Source organism: Vigna radiata, chromosome 6 (genome assembly GCF_000741045.1).
Source record: "Vigna radiata var. radiata cultivar VC1973A chromosome 6, Vradiata_ver6, whole genome shotgun sequence".
In the NCBI taxonomy this organism is placed as follows: Eukaryota; Viridiplantae; Streptophyta; class Magnoliopsida; order Fabales; family Fabaceae; genus Vigna; species Vigna radiata.
Genome location: NC_028356.1, coordinates 17,149,715 through 17,168,922, shown reverse-complemented (window position 1 = coordinate 17,168,922; position 19,208 = coordinate 17,149,715). Strand labels below are relative to the sequence as shown.

The following is a 19,208-nucleotide window of genomic DNA, read 5'->3' as shown; positions in this document are numbered from 1 at the left end:
TTCTAACACATCACAGTATCCACAAAAATGGAGATAAGAGATTGTAGTTGGAGATTAAGTCGGTGATGTGTAGCGATTTGGTGACAAAAGGAGAAGAAAGAATGAAGAGGGTATTTAAAATTTATTAAATTGTTTAATAAAAGAAAATGAATTTATGGATTTTATGGGGTGCAATAAGAAAAAAAGGGAGGTGAAGAAAACAATTGCCATAACCGAAAACCACATTCTTGAAAGTTTTTATAAGCTATACGAGAAACTGTCCTCCGAAAAAGCTTCTTTATTGTAAAATTCATAATTTTATATTTTTAATATGTGTACACACACACTAACACATAATTCTATAAAATTAAAAAGAAACGCATTACAAATCATAATAACATAGAAAATTTAGATGTATAATATGCATAGAAAAGCAGTTAATACATTAGTTTTTTGAACAGAGTATATTGTAAATTCAATGTTAATATTCTTATAAAACTTATGAATGCGTTATTAGTTGCTCAAAATATGTTTAACAAGGTAACAAAAAATAATATAAAACTCCAACGTCCACATAAATTGTTAGCATTCTTTCTACGTTTAACTCTGCAAATCTAAAATATGCTTGATATAGAGAGTTTATTATTTTGGTGGGTTGATTACAGTGACACACTACTTAGTCACCTTTTCCAGTCATTAGTGGAGAAGTATTCCACTTTGATGATGAAGATAGGTAATATACACACATTCAGTTGCTCTCAATTGCTCTTCATTTCTTTTCATTCATTAAGCCTTTATTGCCAACCATACAATGGTCCTATGCAGCCTATATACATTGAGTATTATATGATCTTCATTTAGGGAATGGTATACTTTGTGAAGCACAAAGACTCCAATCAGGATTTATCTCTTGCATAATTAAGAAAGCATGTACCTACTAGCCAAAAGTAGGCAATGCTTTAGGAAATACAGAGAGGAGCATATACATTTTATTAATTCCACTGATGATATGTATACATCAAATAATTAAGGGAAGACAATTTAAGTTAAGATACAGGTTTGTGGCAAGTTTTAACAAGTTTGGGGCATTTAATCAGATTACTATAGCTTGGTATACCACAACCAATCTTCTTCAGTTCTTGAAATGCTTGTATGGTCTCAGGATCAAAGCCACCTGCAAACTGAAAGGCTTTGTGGCTGATGAGTTGGATTAGAGGAAATGTTAACTTAAGGATGTTTCATGAGGAATGTACTCTACCTGGTGTGCTCTGAATGCAAACTTAACTCCTTGTACAAAGAGGTTGTCTTCCTGCAAAAGTTCATTTGACTCTATTTCCTTGGTTATCCGTTTCATGAATTCCTTTGCCAGTCTCAATGAACTTAGCTTCATCTGCAGTCAATAAAGCCTTTCATGTTTCAATACATTTTGATGGTAAAAACTGAATGCCTTAACATAGAGGGTATGGATTTTTTTGGGGTCATTGAAATGATACTGTTCTCGCTGAAGCTAGAAGTATAGGCATTATACCCCAATCAGTTTTCTGGTTGTTTGATCTATGTGAAATGGATAATCATCCAAGATTATTCAACATCATTATGCATGATTTCGTTTAGTGTCTTGTTAGTTCTATTCTTGACTCTAGAGAATACAAAAACATCTTTTTCTTGATTGAAAATAAGCTTGAGTTTAAGCATACTATCCAATAAACCTTCTTAGAACAAAACACACCTCATCATATTAAGAATCTATCCAATAATAAACAGTATTTAATCAAAAAGTTGTGCTATATTATGGTCTCATGGCATAAACAATCTATCAAGTATCTGATGTATACCTGACCAATAAGACCTGAGTCCAACATCCACTCCCAAGGGATATGGAAATTCCTGTATCGCTTGCTAATACTCTCCCTCATCCTCTCTTTAGCACTCACACTTCTCTCCAACCTGCATATTTGTAAATGGCATTTTCAATTGATTATAAGTATTACTCAAAAGTTTCAGTATGGAATTTCTGAATTCTGTACATGCTCGCCTGTCTTGCAGTGCTTGTATCTTCCTCAAAGTCTGACACAAAGGCTCTTTGGGATTGTCCTCATAGGATGAAACTTCAGATTCAAGGTTCTTCAGATCTCTGTAGTTACAAGCTGCTTCCCTCAGTGCATCTACTTTTTGTTCTGGCCACTGCTGAAAATGTTTTAGCACTGACCTCTCATCCACCAATGAAGATAGTTCCCCATCGAGCCATTTTACAAATGTTTCCACCTCAGAAACATCTGCAAATGAAGCAGACTCTACCTCCTTAATTAAGAAACTGATGAACTCCCCTTGTCTTTGAACTTCTGATTTTATCTGTCCAGGGATGTGCACAGTATCAATGAAAATAGATATCAAGATTAATCAATGTTAAAACTTTTGACTCCTGAAAATTGGTATTGAGAAGTTTGGGGCTAAACTTACAGCTGAGAGATATGTTGAGCGGTTTTCAATTTCCTCAATCATGTTTCTGCTGAATGCTACTGTGGGAATTCCATTGGAATGTATTTTGTTTTCCATGTTAGCATCCTTTCGTGTAAGGGAGCGATACAACTCTATTACTTCAGGCACACGGCGCACCGCTTTTAGCCCAACTAACGATAATTTTGGTGGTGTTGGAGGTGGTGGTGGTGCTATTGGCTGCGCTTTAAGTGCTTTCTCTTTTCTATGAAGAGGAAGAAGGAGGGCAGCAGAAGGTCTGGGTGGAGGAGCTGGTACTATTGCTGGTTTTTCTTTTCTAGGTGCCGAGTCTTGAAAATCTGGATTTGTATGTATATTTGCATTTTCTGAACTCTTTTCACATGTGATTACCTGAACTGGTGATGCTTTAAGTTGGATTGGTTCTGAATTGTTGTTGCCATCGATGGATTTCTGTATCTTCTTCCACAGAAATGATTTTCTCTCCAAGTTGTGTGCTTTAAGTGAAATTACCTGTGACTTTAAGCGGCCAACTTCTTCTCTGAGTTCCTGGTTTTCCTTCTGTAGTAACTCGTCCCTTGCCATGTGAACTTCAAGTTTTTTCTTGAGAGAAGTGATCTCAGACTCATTCTCTCCCTGTAGCATTGTCTCTCCTTCTCTCATCAGAAAGATAGCTATAATATGCTTACCAATTTGATAGCTTGTTATTCTTCTAAATTTGGTCTTGCTTTTGAAGTAAGGTTGGTATGTAAGAGATAAATCTGCAAGGATGCCCCTGAAAATGCTTCCAATGGCCTTATGGACATGAGGGGGACAATGATCTTGACAAGGATACTCTTGACATTTCACACTACTTTAATGCACTTTGCTATAAAGACTCATTATGATTTCTTTGTGACAAATTTTATGGGGGATGGGAGATTACTTGGGCTTGATGGCAGCTCTATAGTATGTGATAGCTGCACTTAGAGTGCCATGTTAGGTACAACCTTAAATTCTTTGGTCAAATTTACTCTACTATAATGCTTTTAATTTTAGATTAATCCTTTTCGGGGTGAGATTTCTTGCTTTTTAATTTGTTATACTGTCATATCTTTGAGGGTTAATGGTTCACCAATGCTGCAAAAGTTTGCCAAGTGAGGTTATTTTGGCCTTGGTGAGTATATGCTTGTCTTGTCTCATTAATTTCTACTTTTGAATCATGTCTACTCTCTTAACTCTTATTCAATTCAGATTTTCTATTTACTATACACGTGGCAAAACAGGAAACTAGTTTGTATACCAAACTGGTTATGAAGTTCTGACATAACTCTTTCATACTAGTCAAGATTCTTTACTGGGATTTTGGTGCTGTGAACGAACGTAAAAAATATACTGTGTTGGTATTTTAAAAATCCTTTTAACATGTTTTAAAACTTCAAAATCAGTGACAGTAAGAATCTAAGTTCCTTTCATTCTTATTACAAGTTACATGTCTCTTAGGTTGTCTTAACTGGTGGAATGGAGTGTCATTTTAGGTCATGCAAGCTCCATGGTTATGGTTGCCTTTTTTTTCATCATTTGAGAAGTGCACTTCTTGTTGAATGGCATTTGGCTATATTCCTTTGCTTGTGAAGCAATGAAAAGAGAGGACAAAGGAGGTAGGAAAATGTATTCCATTATAGACAAGTTCCTGGGAGGGTGAAAATATTCACAAGGAAAGGTGGTGATAACTACAGCATACCAAATAAGATCCTATGACATGTACGTTTATTTTTCTGAATCAATTATGTTGTCTCAAAGCCCCTTCAGAAACCTTGGTTCTTTTTCTTACTTTCTACTCCTTCCATGGACTTAAAATCACCACACCTTGTACCCATTCCACAACCGAAAGTCTGTGAAACTGATGGAGATTGGTGCTGCTGAGTCTATGGTCCTATGCTTTAGGTGAAGAACGTGAAAGTAATCAGAAACATTGTTCTTAAAGTATTCCTTTAAAACCTTAAAATTCAGATATTAAATTATGGCATTCCGTTCTCTTCACCATCACACTACCAACTTTTAGGAAACAACGTATGTGTTTTTTCTCTTGGGTAGGTAGCTCATCTCATCATTCCTTTAGTTCTAACTCGGAAAATGGAAAAAGTAGAGCCAGCACATTAAGTAAAATATATATATTATCAACTTATAGACTTAGAAAAATAATAAGAAATAATTAAATATGTTTTTAATCTCTAAAAAGTAAAATTAGAATTTCTTTCTATTTGAAATTTAATACAATTTGGTCTTTAAACTTTAAAAATAAATAAATATAGTTTTTTTAATTTAAGTGTGAACTTTTTTTACAAGTGTACTATAGTACCATCAAGTCAGTCAACATCCGAGGACCGACCATCTAGTGAGAAAACGACCTACATTATTTTAAACAATAACAACTATTAATGGATAGTTAATGAAAATAATAATCATTAATTGACAATTAATATGAATGATAACCATTTATTAGTAATGGACCATCTCAGTTTAATATATTTATAAATATATGTGCATGGTATATAATCAAGAATATCTGATTAAAGATATTATAAGCAGAAGATAAAATAATCAAAGCATAATCAAGAATATCTAATTAAAGATATTTAGCAACTAACCAGATTTTTAGATAAGTCTGTTTATATTTTAGTGGGTTTATGTCAGTTTAAGGTCCGTGAGACAACTTATAAATAAAAGGTCAGGGCTAAAAGCCAGAGTATGCTTTGCTCACACTCCACAACTCATATTCTCAAATATTCAAATAGTGATAACAATTCACTAAATATTCAATCAAGAGCCGAGACTCTTCAATACATGTCTAACTTGGGTGTCAGAGAACTTAGTTCAAGCATCGAAAAGCGGTAAAGTCACGTCAAAACAGGTTAGTCTCTCGGTTACACTGAAACAATATGTTTAATATCAGGTAACTAATTTTGAGTACTCATTTTATTAAACATTATTACACAAAGTCACTGAATGAAGTGAAGTGTCAGAGTGTCTTTGACAGGTACCTCCCGCATGGCTTGGATAAGGAAAGAGAGCGAACAACGCAATTTGGATAATGAAGGATCATGAAAAAGCTCATCCAATCTTTAGAACAACTTTGAGTGCTTTGAATAAGAGATCTTAACCTTTACCCGAAACGTGTTAAACAACTTGAGTTAGTGTTTGAGTTATTTATATCATTTGATACATTTCAATTCAAATGTTATTATGAAATAGTATTTAATATGTAAAAGAAAGTTGATATCATTGAATTAAAAAGATTATCAATTATTTTTAGTTTAAAAATAAAAATTTGAAAGATACTAATTTTAATTTTACATTTAAATTTAAAGATTAAAAGTATATTTAATCAATAATGAAAAATGGATAAGTGGATGCCCTTAGCATAAGGGAAGAAGTATAGACCTCATAGAAGAAGGTTTGGAAGATGTTGTGAAGATCCCATGACAGCTATAATTTTGTAAACATTTATTGAGCGGTTGGAGGTATATGGTTGGGTAGCATGTACACATTGAATTTGAATACTAGGTCAATACATCAAAGATAACATATCAAATGGTGTTGTTACAATAATGAATATGGAACATGCATAACTTTTAACAATGCTTATATAGCCCCACTTTCCAGCCTTCCAGGCTGTTTAACATCCAAACCTTGGTACATTTTTCTTATCCAAACAAGAAAAGAACGTACACAACATTCATGATTGAAGAAATGCAAACAACATATTTTATAACACATTTTTTTATTGTTAAATTCATAGAGTAAGATAAATAGAAATTAATGTGACATTTTTATTCAATGTTTATTTATTACTTATTTTTGTTAATGTGACGTTGGTGTGGAAATTACTTTTCTTCGTGAATAATTTTTTCATAATATAACATTTTAATTCATCAAGAGGATTAAAACACATATATAAATATGTACAAATATTCACATATATTTATAGTCATAAAATAAAATAAGATAAGCTAACATATTCCTTACATGTACCAAAACCCACAGAATAGGATAAACTAACATATTTTTATAAAACATAACAATTTTCAAAACAAAACATTTTAGAATCTCATATCATTTCTCTCCCAAGACTAAGTCCTAATCCTAACGGAATAGATGTTCATTTTGAATATAAAAGAGCCACGTGTAAACATTTATCTCCCAAGTAACCATATCTCCAAAATGATTCAAGAAAAAGATAAAATATAAATTTATTCTAATGAAAATTTTCATCAAGTATAACTGGTTTACTTTACACCAATGTTTTTATGGCATACTTTGATTTTCAAAATAGTGAACATATTTGTTAGAATCTTAGAGAAAAATTATAAAAAAAAAATAAATAATTTTAAAGAGATTGTGATCTTTATAAAGTAAAATCTGAATAATCATTTTTTCTGTTTATAAATTTAGTGTGTTAATAATTAAATATTCATAGTTTAATTTCTCATTTTAATTGATTTCTTTTTTCATTCACAAAATTTGGGTTATGAACTTTTCTTAAGAAATTTCACCTAATCCCTCGGACTATTGGTGGATTCTTTATTTAATAAAATTTATACAAACTTATGTAGTAATATAAATAATTTAATTTTATTTATATTAATATGTGAAAGAAACCACCACAGAAAGAGAGAAAGTAATATGCAGACAGAGAGAATAACATAGTTTTTGGAGGAAATCAGAATTTAGTTGTATATGCGCTACTATTTCAATTATTATGATACACTTTTATAACAGCATATATGCTATGCAAAATGTAAAAAGACAAAGGAATAAAGTTTGTTAGGATCCCAAGGTGTGGCCGAATCCTTCTAGAAGCCTAAACACTGCCAACTCATCACTCAGTCACATAGTCATTGAGGTGTGTGGGTTTCCTTCTGATTCTTTTAGGTAATTATCCCCTCTCAATGTTTTCCTGATCCTGTGTTGGGTCCTGAGGTTCTTCATCAGTAATGATGGCCTAACATTTCCTCCCTCTTGAAGAGGCACCTTGTCCTCAAGGTGAAATTGGGCTTGGATTTGGGACCAAAGTTCCCAGCTAGCCTCTTCTAAAGGTAAACCCTGCCAGTGTATAAATACCAATTGTTGGGGATTATCTTGGTCCTCAGACATCTTCCAATCCAAAATAGTTGCAGGGATAAGGACAGGTTGGTTGTCCACGAAATCTGGAGGAAGATTTAGTGGTGGTGGTGAGGAAGTTGGCCTGTGATGTTGTTGAAGAAGACTCACATGGAAAACATTGTGAATTTGTGCTGAAGCAGGGAGGTCCAGTTTATAGGCCACTCCGCCTATTTTCTCCAAAATTTTGAATGATCCAAAAAACCTTTTCTGCAATTTACCAAGGTATGAACCTGTAACTGAGTGTTGACAACGTGGACGAAGGCGCACGTAAACCCAATCCCCAATTGAAAATTGAAGATCTCAACGATGCAAGTTTGCCCACCATTTCATCATGTCTTGCGCCTTCTTCAAATTGGAATGCAGTTTTTGGAGAATGGCATCCCTAGATGAAATTTCAAACTGAGCTGCAGCATTAAAAGTGTCAATGTTCAATAGGTGAGGAATGCTCGGGGGAGGATGACCGAACATGACTTCAAAGGGGGTAAAGCTGGTCGAAGCATTTTTGGTTGTGTAGAAGCACCACTCTGCCCAAGGAAGAAACTTACCCCAAGAAGAAGGACGATAGTGCACGAAGCAATGTAAATATTGTTGCAACACTTTGTTGGCAACCTCAGTTTGACCGTCAGTTTAAGGATGGTATGCAGTGGACATTCTCAGTTTGGTCCCACTCAGGCGAAATAACTCCCTCCAAAATTGGCTCAAAAAAATGGTGTCGCGATCAGAGATCATACTACAAGGGAGATTGTGTAACTTGGCTACCATGTGTACAAACAATTCAGCAACTTTGGCAGCGGAGAATGAACGTGGTAATGTTCCGAAATGCGCTCCTTTAGAGAAGCGATCAACTACTACTAGAATGGTACTCTGTCCTTGATATGGTGGCAGACCTATAATAAAATCCAAGGATAAATCCTCCCATCAACGAGAAGGTGGAGGAATTGGTTGTAGCAACCCTGGTGGACGTTGAGTGGGTATCTTAGTCTGCTTGCATGTGGTACATTGGTTCATAAAAGTCTGCACATCCTTCCTCATGTGTTCCCAGTGGAAATTTGCTTGAAGTTTGGACAATGTGAGAGTGATCCCTGAATGACCTGCTAAAGGAGTAGAGTGAAATTCTTGTAACAACAGGGGGATCATGTTGCAAGATTGAGGCAACCACAGTTTCCCTTTGAAGAGTATAAAATCATCGCACAAGGAATACTCAGGGAAGGATAGTGGTGATGCTACAAACTTCCCTTTAAAATCCAAGAATTCTTTATCTGAACTAAGAGAAGATTTGAGATCTTGTAGAAAATCCAACAGTGTGATGAAAATAATAAACAGGGAAAGTGCATGACTAGAGGGAATTGGAGGTACTCTAGAGAGTGCATCAGCAACAATATTAGTTTTGCCTAGTTTATAGTGAATTTCAAAATCATAACCAAGCAATTTTGCCACATATGGTTGTTGATCGGGAGTGAGAACCGCTTGAGATAGCAAGTCCCTGATGGATTGTTGATAAGTATAAATAATGAAATGAGGACCCAACAAGTACTGTTGCCATTTTTGTACCGTAGAGGTGATGGCACACAACTCCCTGATGTAGGTGGATGAATTCCATAATTTAGGACAAATTTGCTTGCTAAAAAAGGCAATAGGGTGCCCTTGTTGTGATAGGATTGCACCCATTCCAGTTCTAGAGGCATATGTTTGTATAATGAAGGCTAAATCGAAACGAGGCAAAGCCAACACCGGAGCATTAGTGAGAGCTTGCTTGAGTTTTTTAAAGGCATCGATAGCATCATCTGACCATATAAAATTATCCTTTTTCAGCAAACCAGTGAGAACAGAAGTGATAGAGGCATATCCTTTGACAAAGCGTCGATAAAACCCCGTAAGGCCAAGGAATCCACGGATAAACTTCAAATTCGATGGGATAAGCCAATCGATAACCGCCTTTATTTTAGAAGGGTCTGGAAAAAACCCCTGTAGAGGACACCACACAGCCCAAGTATTGGATGGACTGTTGACCGATCGAACATTTAGAACCCTTGAGGTGGAAACAATGATCTAGTAGAAGGTTGAAGGTTGTCTCGAGATGAGCTACATGATCATCCAGGGGTTTATGCACCCGGGTGGTGTAGTAACTGGAAAACCATCAGGTGTCGTCCGAGGTTAGTCCGTTATAACTCACCCAAGAACCTATGGGTCAGGACCTCTTGCTATTCTCACCACATGACTCATCACTCTCTACTTGAGCATGAATGATCATTAGAATGTCAGGATAAACCCCATAAGGACACTACGGCCATTCATACGGTCAATCACAACAAACCACAAGGCACCACCATGTAACCTCCCTTAAGGATCATGGAATTACGTCCATCAACCATACAAGACACCAATACCAAGAAGTTCCTCCGTGGAACCCATTTCACCAACCGTGAACCCATTTGAATCCATATGAAACCATATACATATAACCTTTCATTTTTTCATTGCATACAAACATATACATAATATTAATTATACTTCAAAATACTACAAACAATCCAACAAGTCATCAAAAATCGCATGAAACCATTCCATATACATTAACAAACAATAAAGTCCAAGAAGAACCATTAAACAACCCAAAATCCCGTAAACTCATACTTAGACAACGAAAATGACTTTGAAACCATCACCAACAGTTTCAGAAGGGTCCAAAACCCCTAAAACGACCTAAAGAACATCCAAAAATGATACCCGAAACCTCGAAAACCACCTAAAATTGTCCTGGATGATTTCCCGACGACAATAATCGATTATTTACGAGAGCTTCGAAGAAAATATGACTTTCCAATTGATCAATTTAAAATCTGTAACACTAATATTGATATGAAACATGTTTATAGATGGAAGTAAAGTATTGCATTGGTCATTTGGATAGGAATTAGATATACTAACCAAATCAAATTCTACTCCAAAACATCAAACTCAATAACTAAAGACCTCAAACCCAATTCTAACACTTTGCACCTATTTTGACCAATTTGGTGACGCAAACAAGTCACAATCCACTTGCTAAGACTGCCCCAACAACCCAATTATACCCAGAACCCCTAACTCTCAAAATCACCCTCTCACTTCTCTTCAAACTACCTAAAATGCTCCCTGATTGTTAAACTATCCATTAACTTACTTATCACAACAGATTACTTACTCTCAACCCTTCTTACTAACCTAAATTGGTCACTGGAGAAGAATCAAATGTTTGAACGCATCAAACTCACCATAAACGCCAGTACATCTGACTAGTCACAACTGATTGGACTAGGCCAGGGCTGCTCTATGATCAGGGATGTATCGACTCCGGGTTTTATGATTCCTCTATCCTACCAACAAGTGCTCTCAACAAGTTACAAATGATCTTCCTAAACTCTTTCAACCTCAATACATACTAAACCCCAGCCGCTAAAAAACGCCATCTCAGTTCCTCAAAACGGCCTAACACACCCCTCTCATTTACCTCTTATCAAACCTGAACAGTGAACTTCATATCAATCATACCACAGTTATACTAGTTCATAAACATCAATTTACAGCCTCATCTTTCATGCATTCAGAAACACACGTTCAAGCACACAAGATCATCAATTCTAGTTCAAATAGTAAGCATATATATCATCAGTTTCACATATACAATATTTCACAAGTAAAATAGAATCCTAACTCATGCACATTCTAATTCACTAAATCAAAGCAAGAAAAGCCCAGCTCCCTTTATCTTGAGTTTTCACAACACAACTAATTTAAGATGCCCTAACAGTACCTCCGTATAGAGCCAAGTTCAACTACCTATAAGTCACTAAATTGGTGTAGAGCACAACCCTTAGAGTTTGATTGGACAGAAAATACGAAGAGAAATGCTTGCTAGACACATGCAACCAGTGAAGTTGTATGCCCTAGTTGCAAGAACAGTTGGAGAAAAGGGAAAATCTATTTACCGGTCAGATTGGAAAAATGTTCAGTTCAAAATGAAGCCCTCGATGTGGTGAACACTTGAGCACCTTCAAATAAAAGATTGTACGGTTCAGTGAATGAGAAATGTAGAGAGAAGGCAGAGAACTTTTTAGAAGAAAAGAGTTTTTAGAGAGAGAAAGGAAAGTTGTCTAATAAACTTGGATTTCTGAAAAGTTCCTTATAAGACTAAGGTACCCTTAGTCTATGGACCTAACTGCCTTAACATAAGACTCAATAGCCTTATACTTTTCAGGCCCTTACAATTATTAAATTTTAAATTAAAAATGATTTAAAAAAAAATTGTGAGTTGAATTTTGAAATTTGTATAAATTTTAAAATTCGTCAGACATGCATATGACTTTAATAAGAAAAAGAAAAAATAAAAAAAAAATATTTATTAAAATTAAAAGAGAAATTATGAAAATGTTAAAGGCAGTGAATGAGATGATAAAGGTGCAAACTGAAACTACATAATAAGAAATCATTTTAAGATTGGGTTTTGCAAAACTATGGACAAAATTTGATTTAATATATACTTTAGCAAATTTTATTTTGAATAATTTTCCTTGTACATTTTCACTCTAGTCTTTTATGTTATAAATGATGTTAACCTTAAACTAACAAATTGGTTGACATTTAGATAAAGGACTGAAGTAAAAAAAAAAATAATAGATAAAAGATTATAATGAATTTTACTAATAAGATGAAGCACATAAAAAGTATTTTAGAAAAAAAAAAAAAATTCACCGTCTTTCCTCATTATTTATACAATATAATCTTACAAAGTCATTCCTTCTTTCGTTGGAGTTCCTCAGATTATGGTTTTTGCTTAGGAGAATTATAATATTAGAGTTGGATTTTGATAGTTGGAAGTGTCGACTGTGCTGATAAAGAGAAAACTAGAGGAATTATACAAGCGGATACTGTGTGTATTTTGGGGGCTATACAGAACATGCCTCCAGAATGTAGAATAATATTATTAGTATTACATCAGTATGTACCTGTGTGTATTCTACTTTCCTTGTATGAAACAAATTTTTAAATTGGTTTCTTAGATACAGAATCATGAACACCTAGAGTTCAATGGTGTAAAATCTACAACTGATTCATCTTGATAACTTCTTTGCAGAAGTCACTGTCAATGTTTTCTCAACCAACAACATTTACAAAATGACTATGTTCTTCTATGCAAATACCTTTGTGAAATTGTTAGAGTTAGACATGGTAAACCATACCAACTTCTAGCAGAGAAGTATGTGCTACGTTCAAGTAAACATCAGGATCTCTGCAATTTTTGCTTAGAAAAGCATAAACAACATCTATGGCAAATTTCTTTAGAATAGAGGATGATTTCTTTGCCTCTGCATAGGAATGACCAAGTATATAGGTAACACCAGACTCCTTGGCTCTTAAAATCTGCATAGATTCATCTTTATAGGGAGACTCTTGAAGATGATCATTTTCATTCTTCTTCACACGTAAAACACATGAAAATGGGAAGCTTTTCTCTATGTAACATGAATCATTCAAAGTGTATGGTGAAACGGCAAGGTGTGCCATACTTAAGTTTCCACCATCCATACACAATTCTTCTGGGGTTGGTGCAGGATCACTCTCCTCTATTTCTACAAACTGGATTATTGCACTTACCAATTTATTCTCAAAATTGTAGTTCTCTTGTTGCAGATCCTTGTAACCATACCTGACAATGCAACAAAACATTCGGTACTCCTTTGGGCCAATCCTGCTTATCACCAACCGTTCATTGTCACTGACACAAGGAACTTGAACTGATTTGACACAAACAAAAACTAACACCTGATGGAATGCTGGCAAGTTTGTGACAAAGTGACCAAAAATAGCAGGGACACCTGAAGCCAGATTACTGAAAATGATTCCTATTCCTGGGACACGGACCATTCCTAAGCATGGTCCCAAGGACAGTATCTTGCTCATTGAAACCTTGTTCTCCACATCAAATTCATGTTTCTTCATTGTTCCATAGTTCCAAGTGAACATTATACTCATAAAAGCAAAAGATAGCACAAGGGGGATCCATCCTCCTTCAGGGACTTTGCAGTAAGAAGCTGATATGTAAAGCAGTTCAATTGATCCAAACAGTACCAAAAACATAATGGCTTTTATTATTCCCTGCTTCCAAACAATGACCATTACTAGTGTCATCAAGCATGTTGTCACAAACATTACAGTGGTTATAGCCAGTCCTGCAGACCAAGCAAATTGGTTAGAACTTACATTACATATGCTTCAAATACCATAAAAAAACGTAGTGGAAAAGAAGTTTACCATATGCATGACCCATCATGTCTATATCCCTAAGGCCAATTGTGACAGCTAAACAAAGACACATCAGTATCCAATTCACTTCTGGGACATAAATCTGTCCATATATTCTGCTTGAAGTATGAACAATCTTAACCGGAGGAAAACAATTCAATGCGCAACACTGGCTTACGATGGAAAAGGTGGCAGAAATCACTGCTTGGCTACCAACAATGGCTGCGAAAGTGGCAACTACGAAAACTGGCCAAAATACAGTTTCTGCAGAAAAATAGTAGCCCAATTACATTAGAGGTTATAAATAACATTGACAGCTTGTTGTTTCTTGAAATGATTTCTTGCCTGGTATGGCTTTGTAGAAGCTGCCCTGAATAGCATGATGATGCTTAGAGAGAAATGCAGCCTCTCCCATGTATGCAAAAATCAGGCTGGGATACACTAGACATGTGAAAGCTACCTGAGATTTAAAGGTATCTGTTAAAACATATATCATTTTGAACTTAGTTAATTCATTTATCTATGCTCCTAAATCTCTATTTACCTTTATTGAGAGTGCAGAAAAATGACCCAAAGCAGCATACATTGCCTCCACTCCTGAGACAGTAGTATCACAGGAAGATTAATCCCACTACACTCTAGCTGTTAATAAAATTAACTATATTATAGATACTAATGAAAAAAACATACAGAACATTATATCATATAAGTACCTGTGATTGAAAGCACAACTCCACCTAATGACATCCAACCTTCAATACCAGTGGTTTTGAGGAACTTCAACATGTAGAATGGAGAAAGTGCACGGTATATTTGCCGGTTCCAGTGGAATATGTTGTAGATACCAATACCACTTATACACAAAAGCCATGCAGCTACTACTGGGGCAAACATGAAAGCAACTCTATGTGTTCCATGATGTTGAATGGAGAAAAGGACCACCAAAATGACACATGAGATTATGACAACATAATCTGCATAAATGATGTCCAGTTTTAAAAAGTGTGGATAGAAATAATGAATGTGAAAGATGCTTGGCTTACTGTCATGGAGTTCTTTGATCTTAACTTGAACTCCCGAAACTGCTGAAAAAACTGAAAGGAGACACAAGGGATGTTCATAGATCCAAAGGAGAAACAAATAATCAAAATGTTTGTACAAACATAAACTCCTGAATCAACAACTCATAATCTCACGATAAGTAACTAAATCTATAAGAAAAAAAATAAAGATCCAAGAACATAGTGATATGGCATAAAACTTTCGAGATGCAACGTACATGTAATTTTCTTTTACTAAGAAACATTAGAATTGCTAGTTCCTAAGTGATAACTGTAAGGTTTCTTTTCTCAAAGTCTAAAAACTTCTTACTCAAAGGCCCTTGGCATATCTTATTCTCCCACTTATTCAAAAAACTCTGCTTAGGTTTAAAACCTCCATAGTAAAATACTTGTGTAATAGTAAAACCACCCGTAAAGAATTTGATAGTACAATCCTATCTCCTCATTATTATATAATGATCAAATTCCCCCATTTTACCACCAAAAATATTGCACTCCACTAGGATCATTTTCTAGATTAATGCCATTTGAAATATATAATGTTCTGGTGCAAGAGTGCCCTAAGCAACACATTTTTCATAGAACAAATCTACCTAGAAAGAAGAATAACACTTGCCCTTTCTATCAGTTATTAATTAGAAAGCAAAAAATGTCAGTAATTTGTACTCCCAACAATATGAACTTAGACCTTATTACATTATACATAATGAAATGCACAACTATTGTGGGTATCCATAATGTTTGAGATGCATATCCATAATAAGGGTTAATTTGGATAAATTCTCAGTAATTGTGTGTGTGAATAAGATGATGATAAAAAAATTAGGGACATAAAATGAATCAAACTTTTCTCATAAAGTAAGATGAACTTATGCAATTTAACTTTTCAAACGCTTTCAATGCAATTTCATGTATCATTTTCTGTAAACAATACAATATTTACTCTGAAACATGTGATGATAAAATTAACAGGAATAATAATTTTAGAAATGAGCAATGACCTAAAGCTAGCATTTATAAGGGATGCAGTCATGTAACTATAACAAAGTCAATGATGGATGACATACTTCATGCGTTCTTATAGAAGCTCATGGGCTGCTCTTGATCAACTACCTGATATTGCAGGTGTAATCACACCATCACCAATTGTCATACAGGTTCCTAGAAGAACAAAGATCAACAGTCCTTTTTGGAACCTTGGGTGCTTTTCAATGAACAACTTCAAATGAGAAGAAAGCCATGTGTCTTCAGAATCTTGTGTGGTATAAGCAGATAATTTCTCATCCGTGGCTTGCTGATTAGGTAAAATGCTTAGTCTTGCATGCCGGCAGAGAAGTGAGTATAATGCAAAAGTTCCTCCTGCACAAGTGAACCACTGATTCTAAAAACATTTAACTAATTATCCTCAGAAACGTGAGAAATTCTTTGATGCTCATGGAGCAAGAGGTTTTCTTGCTCCCTACAATTGAGAGTAAATAATAACTCATTTAGCTAACTGTTCAACATACAATGTTAAGGTAGGAAATAACAGTAAATTTCTGCATTCTGTTGTAAAGCAAATAGTGGTAGTAAGTCACAGGTAAATTAATCCTGAAACATTACTCTGCTAATTTATAAATTGTGTTAATCATGATTGAAGACTTTACCTTCCCCATTGTCATCAGCAGACATCACAATGAAAACATATTTGAAGAGAGCAGTGATGGTAAATGTCCAGATGATAAACGAAAGCACGCCAAAAATCTCCTCATCATTTTCTTTGAGTTTTAATTTCCCTGAAAATGTGGTCTTGTAAACATAAAGAGGAGAAGTACTGAGGTCACCATAAACTATGCCAAGACTTTGGTAAGCCAGAGTGAGCACAGTTGCACAGGACGTTCTCTTTAAATTCTGATACATGAAGCCAAGCATAAGAAATTAGAGATACACACTACAGACTTTTAACCCTAGCCAATATGACAAAGTAAACAAAATTTCTATTCAAGCATTCTATAAACTTCTGAGTATCATGAGCATGTCCATCCAGTTTATTATCTTTTGAATTTCAAAAGAGAAATGCTAGAATTGAGATTCCTCCCTAATTAAACCTGCTATGACCAACATTCTCCATAACTCAAAACACCAACGTTAATCAAATGTGAAAAATCGAAGAAATGAAAAAACATAAGAAGCAGCTCATCACATCAACCTCTGTAAGCTCAACCATAAAGTACAAATAGCAGGATGAGGATTCAATATAATGCTTAAAATGGCTAACAGCAATGCAGAAAAAACCAGTAAATAAGGAAAAGGAGACATCAAGAAAAGGGCACTGTGGTTTTGAAATCCCAAGCAGAACATGGCAATGTCCCTCTTATACATCTTATGGGAACACTACGAATACAAGTAAAATCTTATTAGCTTTCAACACAACAGAAAAAAGTAAGAAAACCCCATTTAGCTCAAAAAACAGTTTAAACTATATAGGAAAGAAAAATGAAAGCATTCACTGAATAATGAGCATGTACAAATGGATCAGTTATTAAAAAAGTTTAATAGAGACCATGAAAGTATTAAAGGGTGACAGTTCCTTCAGTACATAGACTGAACAAGAATTAAGAAAAGAGTACCTGCTGAGACATTCCATGTTCCACAAATTCTTCAGATGGGTTCATGGCTGAAAGAGAAGGAAAAGTGAGGATGACTCAGAAGAAAAGATGAGGTCAGTTATGATGAGACAGGGAATAATATATAGAAATAAAAGATGGAGAATGCAGGAAATGAACAGTCGAAGAACTGAAGTAGTAGAAAGGCAAGTGGTGTGTGTGTCCAAAGAAGTTGCAAAATGCATTCAATGCTCTTTTACTTTCTCTTGTTGGACTTATTAACCAACCTAACACCTTCCCCACACCCCTCAAAATGAATGGTAAACAACTTATCTTCTGTTCAAATACAAATATGAATGGTAATTTTCACATTAAGTGAACATTAGTTTAAGTGATTATGTAAAAGTGATTGAAGTAGATGTATGTGAAATCAGTTAAAGTTGAAGTAACTTATGGTCTTATGTATTTACATAGAAAATGACCATTCTTACAGTAAGTAACTATCTACAGATTAATTTCTAATCCTAACCAACAAATATAAATCTCCTCTTCATCTTCAAACCATGAACAGAACTTCAATAGTTAGCTCTATTGTTGGGTGCTTATAGGTATTTTTTGGTACAAGATACTCATAGGTCTTTTAATTTGGTACATGTCTTTTTCCTTGTTTCAAGTAACTGCCATTTTCATTTCATAATTGTAATCTATGATTTTCATATAAGTGGCATAATTCCAGCCTATGTAATGTCAGTAAAATAGACTTGGGGAACGATTCTTAAAGGACATGTATAACAGACAACGATCTAACATTTTCTTTGCACATCACGGGTATTCCTTACAGTAAATAATCACTATATGGATTTTTTTTTCTTACACAAAAACTAAAACAGAAAACTCAGGAACATAACATTTGTAGAAACCGTCCATTGGTAAGAAATTGTCAAAGGTAATTTATTGTCACCAGGTTTTGTCAATTGTTTGTGGTAGCAAGATTACTTAGTCAATGTTTGGTAGTGGAGTTTTAAAGAAAAAGAGGGACCATTTTTTCAGAAATGCATTTTTACTCCAATTTTGGAACATTTAAGAGATATATTAAACTGAAGTGTTTTCTTTCTGAAACTTGTGGGTAGGGATGGGAAGGGTAAATGAACCGACTTCAATTTTCCAAGTGGGGCATCTTGATAATAAACTAGGAACATGGAAGTAGATGTCTGGTCTTCATTGACCTTGTGATCACATCCAATAATAGAAATGAGAAAAGTTTTCCACCAAAAACACAGCTTTTCAGGCTGCAAATTTCCACAATTGAAGTTCACTTAGAGAAAACCCTATCATTTCTAGTTAAGAACAACTTTTGGCCAACCTGAATTAGGCACCTAGGTTCTGATGTTTACAACCTACCAAAATACAGAACCACATAAGATCCTAAGAACACTTCTAAAACTTTCTTTATCTTCCAATTCTATACACTTCTCCTTTTCTGCTTCATCATCTCATTTATGCAGGCTACTTCTCTATTCACACTTCAAAATATCTATATATTTATGAGAAAAATAACCAGTATACATGTATTTAAAAAGTAAAAATTCTCTTTAACAACACTTTTTTATAATTTTTTGACAACATTAGTCCGTTTCAAATATTTTTTAAATAAATTCAAACATATCAATAAAATAATAACACACCTATCCTGTCGTCAAAA

At 34.6% G+C, this 19,208-nt stretch overlaps 2 protein-coding genes across 4 annotated transcripts; both read right to left on the bottom strand.

Moving 5' to 3' along the window:
• Positions 1-739: 739 nt before the first annotated feature.
• LOC106764216 (protein CHUP1, chloroplastic) lies at positions 740-3,274 on the bottom strand. 3 transcript variants are annotated; one of them, XM_014648457.2, is made up of 5 exons: positions 2,440-3,272; positions 2,015-2,331; positions 1,815-1,926; positions 1,238-1,369; positions 740-1,160 (listed from the first exon to the last, which is right to left on the bottom strand). In XM_014648457.2, exons 1-5 carry the CDS (start codon positions 3,094-3,096, stop codon positions 1,026-1,028), a joined length of 1,353 nt encoding a protein of 450 aa, XP_014503943.1. In that variant the 5' UTR covers positions 3,097-3,272; the 3' UTR covers positions 740-1,025. The 3 variants fall into 3 exon arrangements, with proteins under 3 accessions (XP_014503943.1, XP_014503945.1, XP_014503946.1); XM_014648459.2 differs by having other exon boundaries at positions 1,026-1,168; positions 2,440-3,274; XM_014648460.2 differs by having other exon boundaries at positions 1,026-1,153; positions 2,440-3,274.
• A 9,176-nt stretch (positions 3,275-12,450) lies between these two features.
• On the bottom strand, positions 12,451-17,787 carry LOC106764953 (potassium transporter 1). The gene is made up of 9 exons (XM_014649411.2): positions 17,531-17,787; positions 16,568-16,811; positions 16,035-16,280; positions 14,904-14,954; positions 14,574-14,834; positions 14,405-14,457; positions 14,206-14,320; positions 13,870-14,124; positions 12,451-13,787 (listed from the first exon to the last, which is right to left on the bottom strand). Exons 1-9 carry the CDS (start codon positions 17,573-17,575, stop codon positions 12,778-12,780), a joined length of 2,280 nt encoding a protein of 759 aa, XP_014504897.1. The 5' UTR covers positions 17,576-17,787; the 3' UTR covers positions 12,451-12,777.
• Positions 17,788-19,208: the final 1,421 nt, after the last annotated feature.

What these genes read in the sequence shown, in the direction of transcription:
- LOC106764216 (XM_014648457.2), bottom strand. Translation starts at nt 3,096, where the DNA reads ATGAGAGAAGGAGAGACAATGCTACAGGGAGAGAATGAGTCTGAGATC. An exon ending in ACTCAGGTCTTATTGGTCAG is followed by an intron (nt 1,370 to 1,814) that starts GTATACATCAGA and finishes TATTGACTGCAG; the next exon opens with ATGAAGCTAAGTTCATTGAG. An exon ending in TTGCATTCAGAGCACACCAG is followed by an intron (nt 1,161 to 1,237) that starts GTAGAGTACATT and finishes AAAGCCTTTCAG; the next exon opens with TTTGCAGGTGGCTTTGATCC.
- LOC106764953 (XM_014649411.2), bottom strand. Translation starts at nt 17,575, where the DNA reads ATGAACCCATCTGAAGAATTTGTGGAACATGGAATGTCTCAGCAG. An exon ending in TGCTGATGACAATGGGGAAG is followed by an intron (nt 16,281 to 16,567) that starts GTAAAGTCTTCA and finishes TCACTTGTGCAG; the next exon opens with GAGGAACTTTTGCATTATAC. An exon ending in CTTCTACAAAGCCATACCAG is followed by an intron (nt 14,125 to 14,205) that starts GCAAGAAATCAT and finishes ATTTTTCTGCAG; the next exon opens with AAACTGTATTTTGGCCAGTT.